The sequence below is a fragment of the Dermacentor variabilis genome, chromosome 11 (assembly GCF_050947875.1).
Source record: "Dermacentor variabilis isolate Ectoservices chromosome 11, ASM5094787v1, whole genome shotgun sequence".
Classification (NCBI taxonomy): domain Eukaryota; kingdom Metazoa; phylum Arthropoda; class Arachnida; order Ixodida; family Ixodidae; genus Dermacentor; species Dermacentor variabilis.
Window position 1 is genome coordinate 8,769,310 of NC_134578.1, and position 15,134 is coordinate 8,784,443.

Genomic DNA, 15,134 nt, shown 5'->3' on the forward strand with positions numbered 1-15,134 from the left:
CTCATTCAAATGCACCTGAAGTACCAAGATTTCTCTGCCAGGCCTCGCCATCGATTGGTTTTTGAGACTTTCTTTGCCAATTAAAATTATAATTCCTACTTAAATCGCGACTAGTGCGCTAGGTTTTATCACTATATATCATGGTCATCTCATTTCCATCAACGTCTCGCAACACATTCTGGCCAATCGTCAGTCCTTTTAAGAGACAAAGATAAGTAGGTCTAACAATCTTCACATTACCAGTCAAAACAGTGAAACAGCAAATGGCTCAGTTGCCAACAAAATCCAAAGGCATAAATTTATGACAAAGAAAAGCCCTGTTTAAATTATTTCCTTAGTAATTACTGTTTGTAGTAGCTGTATTAAGAATTTCGGCCTGCAAGTTTGATTCCGTTCTCACTACACGAAATTATTCCCAAAAAATGTTACCGCATGCAATGAACACAGCCCCAAGTTTGTATCAGCTTTTTAGATAAAAAATAAGTGTGATCGCTATGCAAGTAAATAGAGTATCGATATTTATTCTGTTGAAAGGAACAAGCAAACAGACTTTTTTAGGCCAAACAGTAGCTGCACTGTACAGCACTGTCATGCATACATGAAAGTACCTTTCTAGGTCCTATTCATAATTCAAAGGCAGATAGCAATTCTGACCCCATTTTTCAATCAGTTACGAGCAGAGATTCACTCATGTCACTCCTTTCATACAGAGCATACTGTCAATGAACATACGCGATTTCCAAGTTTTTGGATAGCATCAGCAGCAGGTGCCACCTAGGTAAGTTGCACACCACACCTGCAATGTAGAGCTTCAGGCACTGACATACACCTTGAAAAGCATACAATCATTACATTCCACGCAACAAGCAATGGAATGAAAACTGATAGCCATAACATTAAGAGACAAGAAGACAGCAATGTAAGTTAACAGAGCAAGCAGAGGAAGCTGATGTTCTAGTTGACATTACAAGAAGAAATGAAGCTGGGCAGAGCATGTTATGCATAGTGTGGACATCTGGTGGCCTATTAGAGTTGCAGAAAGGGTGCCAAGAGAAAGGAAATGCAGTCGTGGACAGTAGAGAGTTAGGTGGTTTGATGAAATTGGGAAACTTACAGGCACAACTTGGAATCACCTAGCACGTGGCATAGGGTGATTGGAGATCTATGAAAGATGCCTTCGTACAACAAAGTGTGCGTAAAATCGGCTGATGGTAATTATGTCCAAAACCAGAATGAAAAGCTGCCTTAATAAAGTAGTTCCTATATAGGGCCATGCAGTGGAGTATGAGCATACAAACAGTATATGAGGAGTTTTTTTTTAACAAAAAAAATGAATACTTGAATAATTCACAAATGTTTGATAATTAACTAAATTATTAAATTAACTGACCTTAATTTAATTTACGGCACACATCCCAATTTACTTATTGTAGCCAGTGACTTCAAAAGTCATATCAACTTGAAACGCATTCTGAGGATGACGCCAGTTTTGAGATAAGCATTCCAAAAGGTTGCGACAAAATGTTAGTGTTCGAGCAATTTTTGAGGTTCAATGCATAAAAAGGCATTTTGTTAGAAAAAGTAAGTGGAACAGTGGATTTTTACAGCAAGTTTGACAGCGCTTATCTTAAAGCTAGTGTTCATTTGAAAATTTGTCCCAAGTGGGTTTCCCTTATGAAATCACTGGCTTCCATTTATGACTTGTGTGGAGAAGGATTGGAACGATATATTGAAACAATATGTGCACTAAAGTAATTACTTAAAATTTGATTAGGTAGTCAAATATTGTTAATTATTCAATAATGCATTTTTACTTTCAGTTTAAGTAATGTCTGCTTCGAGTAATTCAGCTCAGTAAGTAGATTTGCGCTATGTGCCACAGGCAAGTTCTTTTATAATTCTATTAACATTAGAATAAAAGTACCCAGTATAGTTGCATGCTACATCAACAGCAATTAGTGCTAACCTATGAAACACGTGAGTGATCCCGCCAGCAGCTAAAATGCACAGGCAGTGCAAGTGGTGACCTGCTGTCTTTTGATCATATTCCATTTTTTAAATATTGTACATGCCTGTGGCATTAAATCCATCATTAAGAACAGCCTGTGTAGCTGCTAATACTGCCTCATACATGAGGTTTATATGCTCTGTTCATAGAAGGTACCAGCACAATTTGACTTTAAATAAAAATCGGGAAGAAGAACACAGCTATAAAGTTCAGCACAATTAACTTCTTTTTTTCCAATGCTAGAATTTTGTAATTTAGCACATCCTCAGATATAGTCTGAGCTGAGATGCACTGCTAGTTCCTCTCAAAAAGGCAACAGCAAGAGCATATTTCCCAACCAGTGAATATTAGTGAAGTGGCAATCTCTAGTTATCTGACTCAATTAAAGTGAATGTCTTGTCACATGAAACACACAGTGTAGTGGAAAGCATTGTTCCTCTCAGCATTATCAGGATCAGATTGAAGCAATCAACACTACAGACCCTTATGAAAGTTGCCTCTCAACAAAGTCCATGTGTAAATATGCTGCAGTAAATGGGAAAGCCAAAAGTGCTAAGAAGACACCACACTGAACTAGGAGGCAAGCATGCTTACACATAGTCTTATGATGCAGACAGCAAAGGATGAAGTGCAGGCATGAGCCACCAACACAAGAAGTGGTATGCAAGATAAGGAGTGGAATGTAGATAACACAACAAAGAACAGCTGCTGCTTGATGAATCAAATGCAGAAGTCACATTCATCGTGAATGAGTTGCAAACTTTGTTCCCACTAGGTACAATAAAAGGAAAAAGTGTCATCGTCCCAAATGTAGCATGAAGCTACGAAGGAAACCCAAACACGTTTCGCAGAAAGAAAGCTTCACAGTTGAGCAAAAGTTTGTCCTGGTTTGAGATACGGACCTGGGATGAACACCTTTCAAAGACTTCGCTCTACCACCTGAGCTAACCAGGAGGCTAGGAGATTGCACCGTCCCAACAAATAATTAGACAACTCAAACCAAAGGTACCACTGAATAGGGCCAATCAGTTCTGAAGAATTCCGCAAGCAGAGGAAGGTTCATGAAAGAGCGGGTTTCCTTTGTAACTCCATGCTATGTTGGGGTGGATGACAATTTTTCCTTTCATGAACATTCCTCCACTTTGCGGATTTCACTCATTTGCAACTCATTAGCCGGTTACACAGAATTTCTTATTACATTCCCTGATAAAGTGTGTTGAACAAGCATCAGTGCTGAAAGAAAATGCTGGACTTGGAACCTACCCAATGTAAAGTGTATCACACACACACCAATACAAATAAAGAAAGAGGTTAAGGAAAAAAAATTCTTTTTTATCGGGAATAATAAATCAATGCTTTCTTTTAAAAAGTACACTAAAGCAAAGTTCGATCTATCAAGAAACTCTTCCTTTCATCATGAAATAAAACATTAGCCCTTGAACACTACTAGAGTAATTTAGAAGTACAGAATGCTGGGCGAGATGATATTCCACACCGATGTAAAAAAGAAGGGATGAGAAAGGCACACGATAGGTGTTTCTTTTCCGTCCCTTGTTTTTAGAGTGCAGCTCTTAATAACCCATTCCTGCGGTGAGTGGCAGTGGCGCAACCGAGCGAATGAGCATTGAGAAGAATGAAAGCGAACACGGAGCTCAGCGGTAGATGAAAGAAAGGCTATAGCGAAGAGAGGAGGAGGAAAGAGCAGCACAGGAGGAGGAGTGTGTAGTAAAACCATGAGGCAGAAAGCAGAGGAGATGTGGAGAGGAGATGGCCTGAGAATGCACTGAGTTGCCGGCGGCCACGGCATTCGCAGACGTATGGGTGATCTCATCTGAACTTCCAAAGGGAGGCCAGGGTGCCGTGAGGTGGCGAAGGCTACACTTGACTTCAGCGTCTGCTGCTGAGGTCAGTCTGCAGTACTAGCATGTATGATGGGGATCACTGCTTCTGCAAGGGGCGATTGCGAGCAGCTACGAGTAAGGCTTGACGTGACGCTGCCGTAGGTGTTGCCGCTGACACTGGTGGCACGATTTCCTTGCGATGAAGGCGCACTCTCGTCGTTGGTGGAACGAAAGCGTGAGAAGAGAAGCATAGTGCCACGCAAGACAGGCTGTGCGGCGAGGTTGGCTATGATATGGTGCCAGAGTAGCACGCGTCGTCTGTATGGAAACAAAGCGCTACATGAGTGGAGGTCTGTCTGCAGGAGCTGCTGTGAATCACACTCATGTGTCACCCACGCGCTGCCTCTCGCGATCTCCTGATTATCGAGGCAGACATGCCACACTTTTCTTTGTTTGTAATGTGCTGCACGAGACAGATTGTCTGCGCCAGCCAATATATCGCGAAATGAAAACGCGTATAGAGCTGCGCTCAAATTTTGCATTAGGGAATATCGTAATTGGTGTTAAAATTTTTTCACGCTATTTTTCGTCAGACTAAAGTAAAATTCTATATAGCAATTACACCCGATATCCTAGTAATCATAATAGCATTAATCAATGCATGAGTGAGCGCCTTTGCTTCATGCATATACAAATCGGCACATGTCAAGTACTACTCCCAAAATTAACACTTGACAGATGCCCACTTCCATTTTACGATACAAAGCAGACTCATGTCCTTAAACCAGCAGAACATTAGCATTCAGCCATATCATAAATAATAAGAGAAGGTAAAATTAATTTTAATAATGACCAGGCAACAAGAAAAGGTAAAATTCATTTAATAATGACCAAGCAGTGATACCTTCAATGACAAAAAAAAAAATAATAAAGGGATGTCCATCCACAAAGAAATAGACAAAGTGAATAAATAGCAACTTCTGAATTATTCTGCCAGCCATTATGGCAAGCATTAACACTCCCAGCCCCCACCTCTCCTACTCTTTCAACATATACCCAAGGAGCTTTCCATTCAATCCAAACCTACATAAAAGTGGTTTTTCAGCCGCCTCTCTTAGCCCATTCACTAGTCAATACCCAGCAACCCAGCTGCCTTCTTAACCGACACACCCAAATGACATACAGCCAAGGCTCCAAAAACAGCTGTTCTTTTCTATGCAAACCCACACAGGGCAATGGAGACACTTGGCTCGTCCTGGCAAAGTGACATCCGCCCAAACAATGAACGTACACAAGATGAACTCGATAAGCCATTGTTTTCAAACACAAGACAGAGAGGGAGCGCGCAGCTGTCATGTGCCAGTACATTCTCCAGCTCTGGCAGAGGACAAAAAAAAGAAGAGAGAGAAAAGAAAGGTGCCCGACACTCGAAGAAAAAAAAAAAACATCCAGGTATAATTATGCTCGGCAGTAGGAAAGTATGGCACTTCCTGGAGTCGGCAATGAAGAGGACGACTCTAGACTTTCGCTTCTTCCCCCTCCTTATTGCATTCTCCCGAGGAAAGAGGAAATGTGTGCATCAGGAGGGCTCTTCAGACAGCAAAGTCGTTCTTCATGCAGCAAAGACGTCACTTCCCCCCCAGACCCCCATTTTCCAGCCCCTCCTCTATATAATTGCGGCAAGCCGCTGCTTTGGTGCATATGTGCCAGGAAATAGCCAGTCCATCCATCTAGAACTTGGAAGAAAACAAAAGTAGGGGAGAGGGGGGTGAAAAACGTGCCGTCTGCAGCTCGGATGTGAACAAACAAAGGGAGTTGCGTAAGAGAGAGGTTTTCGCCATCACATGGCCATTGCAAGGTTCACTCAAGATATGGTGACCTTGATAGCACCCCCACTGCAACCCCTGCCAAGGTTACTTTCGCCCGCTCTGGAAGTCAACGGAGTGCGTCACAATGCCTCGGGCGTCAATACATAACGTCCTGTTATCACGAGATAAAGAGAGCGAAAGAACTCTCGAGGTTGCTGCAAGATCTTGCTCCTATAGTTCCTCTTTTTTTTTCTTTTTTTTTTCTTTTCGCTTCATATCCAAAGCATTTCTTTTCTTCTTAAGTAACACTACAGGCATGAGGTCCTCATCATAAAAGTGAAAGGAAAACTTCAAAAAGTTTATTCCATGTACTTTTTTTTTTACCATAAGCGCACCAGAATATTAAACACAAAATGCCCCTGATATGGCTTTCTTACTCACTTGATGAATGCACGAGGCACTTCTGGTGTTCTTAGGCTTATAAGGAGATAGTATCCGACAATCACAGAAACAAGAGAGAACTCGCAACTATCTTAATGACCCCCCAACCCACATTTTTTTTGGTTCACTGCGATAAATGCCCTACCTTTTTCCACCTGCTCAGACTTTGTAAATAGGTGAACACCAATGTACTCTCAATTGGAACGTTCAATAATCCCCCCCCCCCTCAGTGAAGCTCATAATAAAGATCTAAAAAAAAGGGCCTTTGCAGTTGACCTACCTGGAGGACCAACATGCATTAGCTATGCCAGGTGAAAATGCATGAGGCTTCTATATTACACATCTGATCAAACTTGAATGAAACAGATAAGCTTTAACTGTAAATGTTAGTGTTTACGGTTAGAGTTCAATAAATTTTAGTCGGCATTATAAAGTTCATACATTACACTTGTGTATACAAATATTTTGGCAAAAGAAAGTGATGCTGAAGAAAAAATAAAGTGCAATAAAAAAAGTTGTATGGCACAACTTTTGATACTGCTGAAAAATGCCAGATAGGAAGAACAAAATGTATTCTACAAACAAAAATTATGGCCAATAATATACGCTGTTACAATGTGTTTCTTCTAAGGTAAGTGCTGCTAAAACGTTTATAACAGGTTCTCCTCCTCCAGCTAATTTCTAACAACAGCCACCCGATGACTTCCAAACAAAAAAAGAGGTCTCATTGTTCATGTCTTAGAAAAGGAGAAATACAACAATGTAAATGTCATGAAAGAAAAATATTAAACAAAACATTTCACTTCCCAATTATTTGCAGCTCGATTAAAGAGAATACAGAGCAAGAGCAAAATGTCTAAATAAGTCAACAGAGACAAAATATCAAGAAGCACGAGATTTATAGATACCAACATTTTATTATACATTTTTTTGTGATGCTTTACCCTTCAAGCATAATCATAAGTTATTTTGTGACCAGCAAATTTTTTTCTGGATTTTTTGATGGCTAGTACTTTTTTAACAGTTGAATTGCATTTTTACTACAGGCGGGCAAATATGAACTTTTTTTAATACAAGCAGAATAAAAATATAATAAGTACTGAATATCAAATAGTCATGCACAGACACATATATTCACAGCAGAAATATTTATTTTGACATAATTAGGTACCATGCTTGTACAGACCAATGAAAAAAGGACAGCCAACTATTGCAGACAATTAGGATCAGCTTTAAATGCAGTACCACTCATTGTAATTAGAAGAACTGCATGAATAGCCTCTCAACATCTTCAGAGCGTGGTTGCAAACAAAGTTTCCAATAATGAATGGCCGCTGTATGGCTAGCTTTCCAAAAATGCTAAATAAATGGTTGTCGAACAAAAAGCAGAAGTTGTGGAAAAAGAAAAGAAAAAGCTGATAAAGGAGTTTTGTGCCGTAGAAACATGTACAAGGGCCCTTTGCAAGGAAAACATAACTGATTGTAGTATAAAAGATAAAGCTGCAGCATGACTAGACTGTAAGAAACACCAAATTACAGACAAGTAAAGTAAAATCACAGGTTGTCATGTAGACTTCCACTTTAAATTCGAAAACAATGCTTGCATTACCTATTTTGTTCCTGCATAGCTTCCAAAACTTTACTTCTTTCACTTCTGATATATTGCTAAACTTTGACAGATTAAGAACAATAACTGGATTTTAGCGGTCAATTTAACAGTAATAAATAATGTTCACTAATACTAATGCATCCAAATCTCATTTCACGCACAAAGTGACAAATGTTTCTTTGGGGATCAGCAGTATGAGAAGTGATGTGTTCATACAAGGTAGCCTTTAATATATAGCTTAACATATTTGCCAAAGAAGAAGCAAGGTATAAAGACAAAGGGTTACTTTTGCTTCTCCATACATAACATATTTTTATATATATATAACAAACATAAAACGCAGAAATGATCTTACTGGGCAACTGCTAGATCACCTCGAATGAAATTTCCATCACTTAAGAAGCTGCGCTATAGTGACTGTTTAGCACAGTTGTGTTTTGAGTTTTGCATTGCTTCTTTATAGCAGAAATAACAAAAACTAGAAATTATAAAATTAAATCATCAGGTATACAGCTATATAACCACAGAATAAAAACGGATACCAAAGCTATGTAAACTGTATCTATTAAATGGTTTCTAAGTGGACAAAGTTGATACACAGCACCAATGCTTTATTACACACAAAAAAAAAAATTATCGTGACCTTTTTCAGGACTAGCATTAGCAAAGTAAACATCTGAGGCCAGCAAAATAATAAACTACATTTGTCCACTTCAGGTGCTCTTAGAAGTGCAGCTCACGGCACTGTGCTAGCTACCTTTAATGCCGAGTTCTAAAGTTAGCACTTCAATTCCTCTTTTTTGTTATAGGGCGTTTTCAGCAACTCTGGTAAAAAAAATTAGGGTCTAGATCTGAAACCTTTAATGCATTGAATTTCAATGCAATAAATCTCATTCAAATGTGTTCAGTGTTTGCCTAATGAGAACACTTCTGTGTTTTACATTTATCTGAGCAGAGGACAGAAGTGGTGCTAAGCCTGCTACGTCGACAGGCAAAACCACCACTGCTTACTGGTCTGTGGCGAGTTACAAGAAGCAGGATTACTAAATCTAGCACTGGCAGCCTACTGGCAAGACCAGCAACCTTTTTGCAAGCCTGGTTAAGACATGCGCATAGATTTGCACTCGTTGAGTAACCTGCAGCCAGCTGCTTTCCAGGCTCGGTGGAAAATGAGAGTTGTACACACAATTGCGTCACACGTGCTGTCAGGAATGGCAGGGTGCAGATGCAATACGAACTGTGCAGCGCCATGCATATGTAGAGAACCCAAGGTGTAAAGTGAACAGAATATTTCTATCCTGACACTTATTTCTTTAGCAGTGTTCATTGGTGGTGCCAATATGAGACATCTGCCACAAATCTGCAGCTTGAAAAATTTAGTTACCTTGAAGTGACGCTACATCGTCTCAGAGTTTCATCACAGGGTGTAACATTCCACTTCTTGTCATGGCAATAGATAATTTTGTCATTTTTACTTCTTTGCAGAGACAAAAAACCTGTTCTATGCTTGGAAGTATAGAACTCCATACAAGAACAAAGTTACGACCGGCTTCAAGAATCGATGAAATCAGTATGGCTTTACTGTTGTAGCCTCAGAGCTACTTTCTCAGACAGGTTTTAACTATAATTACCTTTTTTTTTCTGCAATGACTGACAGGATATGTGGAGTGGCAGAAAAGAAGCAGAGTTTAGAACAACAAGGTCTGAGAAGGAGCCAAGGTCACAATCATTGCATCCAAGGCTCATGAGAGAAGATTGTGGTGGTTTTGGCCATGGAACAAGGCAAGATGAGAACTACCGTATGGACTCTTGTTGTAGCCACACACAAGCTTCACATGAAATAGCTTGAAAATAAGTCTCTTCCTCAGGTACTGCAACCATCCGCACCACAAATATTTTAGCGAGAAATGAGGTTAGTGTGGTGTTTCTTAGTCTTGTAATGTGTTGAGCACAACTAACACATAAAAGGACACACCAGAGACAAGGATAACAGAGCACTCTGTTGTCCTAGCCTGGTATGTCCTTTCGTGGTTGCTAATTGTACTCAACACATTACAAGTTGCAATAGAATGATGCTTGAGAACCACAAACAGTTTATTTAGCGACAATCTTTTAAATATGTTAGTCCCACAGTAATTTAAGGTGCTTAACCAAGGCTACAAAATTGGTTATTATGCCAGAAATATGTGGAAAGAAAATATGAGAATGTAGATGTCTAAATCATTGCTGATAAAATCCAGGTGCAGTAATGCGGAGGGTTCTCTACCTTCACTGTTCTTGCAACTAATGCATTGAATGTTGTGTAACTTTCCGAACAACCTAGGTGTCTTCCAGATGTACTTAATTTGGAACAATTAATTTCGCTCCCACACGTGAAATTTATTTTATAGTTGAGGCATTGAGTCAACATTTGCCAATGTAACAAAACCCAATAAAATATAAAAAATTCGTGCTCTGTTCTTAGAAATCAGTTTTGACTGGTGATAAAGGAGCAATAAATATTAAACATTAATTTTTGACAGAAAAAATGATCACCTGGAATTGGACATTAGTTTTGTAGGCTTTACCAATGTGTGAGTTGCACAAAATCTACTACCAATGGCAAAGATAATTTTAGGAGGTAAAAAACACCATCTCTCTATGGGCAAGCAATGAACACAGCTTTTCCATTTTGAGCCATAGCTGTATATCAGTACAGTCTGTATTTAACAGGTGTCAATTTGAACTGTCCCAAACATCCTTCTTAAAATTTGTTCTGACCAACACTTGTAGGTTCCATTCTGAACAAAAACACATTACCTTCTTTTAAACAACTTTGAACACACAAAAAACACTTCACCTTTTTACTTATGTAAAAACAGGGGAAAAAAAAGAAGAAGAGGGTATAGCTAATTCCCAAGTCTATACGGTGCATTGAAGTGTGCTGCAAAAACAAATTTGTCACACGCCCAAACTTTATTATTATTTTTTTCTGTTTCTGTCTATGCAGGCTGCTTTCCGCAACCACCATGTACCAATTAGCTCAGCAATGCATGCCATTTCACAATCAGTCAATCATATTCATGCGCAAAAGGTCACTTGTTCATTTTGGCTTGAAGAGCAAGTGCAGCTAATGAGAGCCTCAGAATATGCTAGTAAAGCATTCAGGGAAGAATTTTCAGCAAGCCAGTTTCAGTGCCCATATGCGGTCTGGTGCTATGCTATGCATAAGCAGCACTAGCAGCTGCTCCAAAGGATGACAAACGTTTTGCTTGCTATGAGACCAGATGGCAGCAGAATAACATGGGAATGACATAGCTGCAGAAAAAGTCACCGCAGTCATTTCATGCCACAGTAAAGCACAGACTAAAATTGTCTATCCCAGCCCTCGCATGGCCTGATTTTGCGCCAGAACACTATCATCTGTTGCGGTGCGACACTAGGCATCAATGAAGGCAATTTAACTCCAAACTTTTCAGATTTCACACTTTTTTCACCTTAAGTGGTAACATGTACCAGTTCATATGATGTAAATATTGAGGACACTGTGCTTTTATTATGAAGAATTGTGAACAGCTAGTCTTGCTGAGATGAAAATAGTGCAATAGGCAAACCCCAAATGCATCTGCATGACCTCTTTGTTAACTGATAACTTGACCTAATATCCCATTTTAGACAGTACTGCTAGAAAACTGTGTTGAGAGTACGAAATGTTGGTGCTTAGAGGTCTTTTTCTATACTGTCTATAGAGAAACTGTGCGTCGGTAAGCAAACAGGTATAGTGAAGGCAAGAAGAGCCATTTTGAACAATAATCTGTTCAGGTAACTGTTTAAAACTATGCCACTTGTATTAACCTTGCCTTTAGAGCAAAACTGAGTCTGTATATGATCTCCTACCCCCAATTGAGGGCATGCGGTGACAGTGTTGCCCTATTCTCCTTATGATGTCACACACTGTAGCGGGTCTATACACATTAGGAATCTTAAAAATGAAATATTAAATTCAGGGGTTCTAAGTTCCGAAACCGTAATCTGATTATTAAGCACACTGCAACGGGGGACTCTGGATTAATTTTGACTGCCTGAGGTTCTTTAATGTGCATTTGTATCTAAGTACGCAAAGTGTATTTGCCTTCTGCTCCCATTGAAATGCGGCCGCTGTGGCCAGGATTGAACCCACAACCTTCACTTCAGTAGTGTAATGCCATGACAACTAAGCTATCGTGGTGGGACACATTAGGAATAGAAAGCCACAACATACCTTGCTGCCACTGCCTCTGCTTTCATACATCCATCCCTTGTACAAGAAAAGTCCTTTGAGGGCGTATCTCTGTGCAAGGCTCCAGAGAACCCAGAGCACCAAGCTGGTCACTCCACTGGCTGCCAACCGTGGAAGAAGGGCTGTCGATGCACCAGCCGCTGTCTTCTGGCTGGATATGACCGATGCCAGCCGCAGTGTGAGCCCACCATCACGTTCGAGCAGAGAGAAGCCCGTCACGATGGAGAGCAAGAGGTAGAGGCTCCGGTAGGAAGACGGGTATACGCCATTGTAGAGGTTGGTCAGGAAACGAGCCACACGTTTCTTCCATGAGCGCAAGCCACTCTGCCACACCAGCAACAGCACTTCACGGTCATAGTTGATATTGACACCTTCGTGAGTGACTGTGAAGCTGAAGGCCACAGCCTGATGTGCCTCTGCCATGGCGGCTGTGGACCTCCTCCTGGAATGGAGCAGTGTGCTTAGAAGGTGGGCTTAGAACTGAACTAGAAAAGGGAATAGCTTTGGGCATGTTGGTTATTTATCGTGATACAAGTAACATAGCGCAGTAAGGACAAGTCAAGACAGGCCAAGTGCTACCAGTCTTAGCGCTTGTCCTGTCTTGACTTGTCCTTACTGTGCTATGTTACTTGTATCACAAAAAACTTAACTAGTATGTGCAAACTTTGCCAACAGCCCGATCAAAGTTGACCGATTTGCAAAAGTGTATTGCCAGAGCACCGAGTAAAGCTCCATAAAATTCAAAGGTGCCCAGAGTTCACTTGATTTCTGCATGCATGTAGGCTTTACAGAATTATTCCAGAATGCAATTAAGTGTACTGATTGGCTGAGGGATTACCTCATTGGCACAGCTTTAGCCAAAGTACTTGACGTACTATATATGTGACCATAGCAGTCTGAAAAACATGTTCTGTGGTTGTGCACCTGGTGAGTCAAAGTTAAGTTTTGTGTGAGTAATAGAGCATTTCTTGGAGCTTTGGGACAGATATTGACCAGCGTAGTTTTAGCAAAGACTATACATGAACATGGTCAATGGCACACTCACAAGGCATATGTAGAGATGGTGTCCAGCTTAATTTTTTCATGACCCTAGCGAACTTGTGAATCGAGATATAATTAATTATCTGGCACTGAATAAACAGCATGCTGTGGTGTGATCCTGCAGTGTACAAAGCCAACTGCAAAAACAATGTCCTTATCAATAAAATCTTAACAGTGTTACATATTCAAACCTATTTTCTCTCCAAGTTTCTACTGCCCGGTAGCACATAATCTTAACTAAGCTTGAATTCACATTTGTGGTCAAACACTGTAATCCATGAATAAATACATATATGAATGAATTAAAGGTAATTTCTGAGGAGGAACTAAAGACAAACTTAAACTCAACTATAAGCATGGCAGGCTTTTGCTCCTTGTGCAACCCAGTTTATTAGAAATGAAATGCTGCAAACATGCAAGGATTTTGCATAGCACAACTTTATATATATATATATGCGTGTGAGCGAGAACAGATGTACACAATACCTGAACAGGGGTACCATACTACGCCGTTGATATTACACAGTGAAAAAGATATGCTGAGACGCTACATAACGAAACCAAAACAGCACGTAACTACAAGCACAGCAGATACAATAAATCAAGGGGCACTCCCAGAAACTCGCACACCGCACATCCAAATTCCCACAGGGCACGTGTTCCTTTGCTTCTCCAGCGAATCAACACAGCTCGAAATACGAAAGCTTTCAGCTTCGCGCCCATGGGAAAGAGTGGCATGGTGCAGCAACCAGCGTCAAAGCACGACGTCACCGCGCAACCTCCCGTGGCTCGCGAAGCGCCGCCGACCGACTGTTCCATGGGAATGTGTCCAGCGAACCGAAAAAACAAGGGAGCAGGAAACCTTTGGCGTTCTCACCATTAATATTCGACCCGCCGCCCCGCAGTTATACCTCATTACATACTTCTTTCCTCATATACTGGCTGAGCATGCGGCCTGCCAAAGCTCGGTTGAGCTTCTACTCCAGCCTCGATTGCGAGGTGGTGGAACTTCGGAACATTGACACCTATTTCGGCATCCGATGTGCGCCGACAAAGTGGATACTAGAGGAAAACGGACCATTATTGAAAATAACGAAAGGAAGAGAGACGGAGGAGTGACGACCCAACGCACCTTTGGCTCCCCGAAGCGGCAGGAAGCGATCGCTCGACAGGTACTAGGGAGGCTGGTTGTAACGGCGACGCACGCCAAGGGTACGCGACCAGCAGAGAAGTAAAAAGGCAATGTGTGGCCTTGCAGCGCGCACGCGGAGGAGGGAACCCACCGACGGGTTTTCCTCGCGCAGACCAAATAAATAAAAGAAGGGCGAAAAAAAAAAGGAGGGCCGAGGGCGAGCGGGCGACCTACTCCCCTCTCCCGACGTTTGCGCCCGCGATAGTGGAGCGGTCGTGCTTACGTCCACTGCTTACGTCGTTAAACGTCCTACGCGCTGGCCGAGGGACTCGCGGGGGGCAAGTTAAGGTGCAGAGACGCACAAGAGGGGACGGCAACAATGCAACGTAGAGGTGACGGTCGTTTTGATGAGAGCTTCCACTACAGCCCGCGCCGTCTCGCAGGTTGTTATTTAGGCGTGCGCGTTCGGCCAGGCTGACGGCACGACTGCGCGGCGCTTATTCGGAGACGAGCTCGATCGCCGCCGGTAATTGATCTGTTTGGCTGACGACAACGCGTCCGTTTCTTCGAAACGAACTTTGGCCGCGGTGAAGAAACTAAACGCTTCGCTGGGAAAGGAGACTGGGCTGAGGCGCGAATAACGCCGAGGCCAACATACCAACGTGATTCTCGGGAGAAGCTCTGCGGCGGAGCCCAACCTACCGGAGTCGCAGCTGCGTGCGGAGTGGGTGTAGAAGCGCGTGCCTCTATTGGAACGTCGTCAAGACGCCGGTCGACACTGGACCACCACCGCGCCCGCTGATTTGAAGGAGCCTGGGCGCGGGATGCGCAGCTGTCCGAGCACGCCGCTGCGCCACATGCAACGCTCCGCCAACGCACGCTAGAGAGGTCGGCTACAGCTCGTCGCGACGACGGCACAAAACAAACACAGCGGCACCCGGAAATAAGCGCACATGCGTCGCTCGCTCGCCCGCCAGCGTCGACGCCGACGACGCT

At 42.0% G+C, this 15,134-nt stretch overlaps 1 protein-coding gene across 4 annotated transcripts in view; it reads right to left on the minus strand.

The window, feature by feature from the left end:
* The window catches only part of whd (carnitine O-palmitoyltransferase whd), a 49,169-nt gene extending 34,035 nt beyond the window's left edge, over positions 1-15,134 (minus strand). The window contains exons 1-2 of one of the 4 annotated variants that reach the window (XM_075674782.1): positions 14,841-15,134; positions 11,948-12,407 (exon numbers count right to left, since the gene is read on the minus strand). In XM_075674782.1, coding sequence (XP_075530897.1) covers positions 11,948-12,388 — 441 coding nt within the window. In that variant the 5' untranslated portion in view covers positions 12,389-12,407; positions 14,841-15,134. Of the gene's footprint in view, positions 1-11,947; positions 12,408-13,492; positions 13,651-14,138; positions 14,323-14,796 lie in introns of those variants that run through there. The other 3 variants (XM_075674784.1, XM_075674785.1, XM_075674781.1) reach the window with 3 other exon arrangements.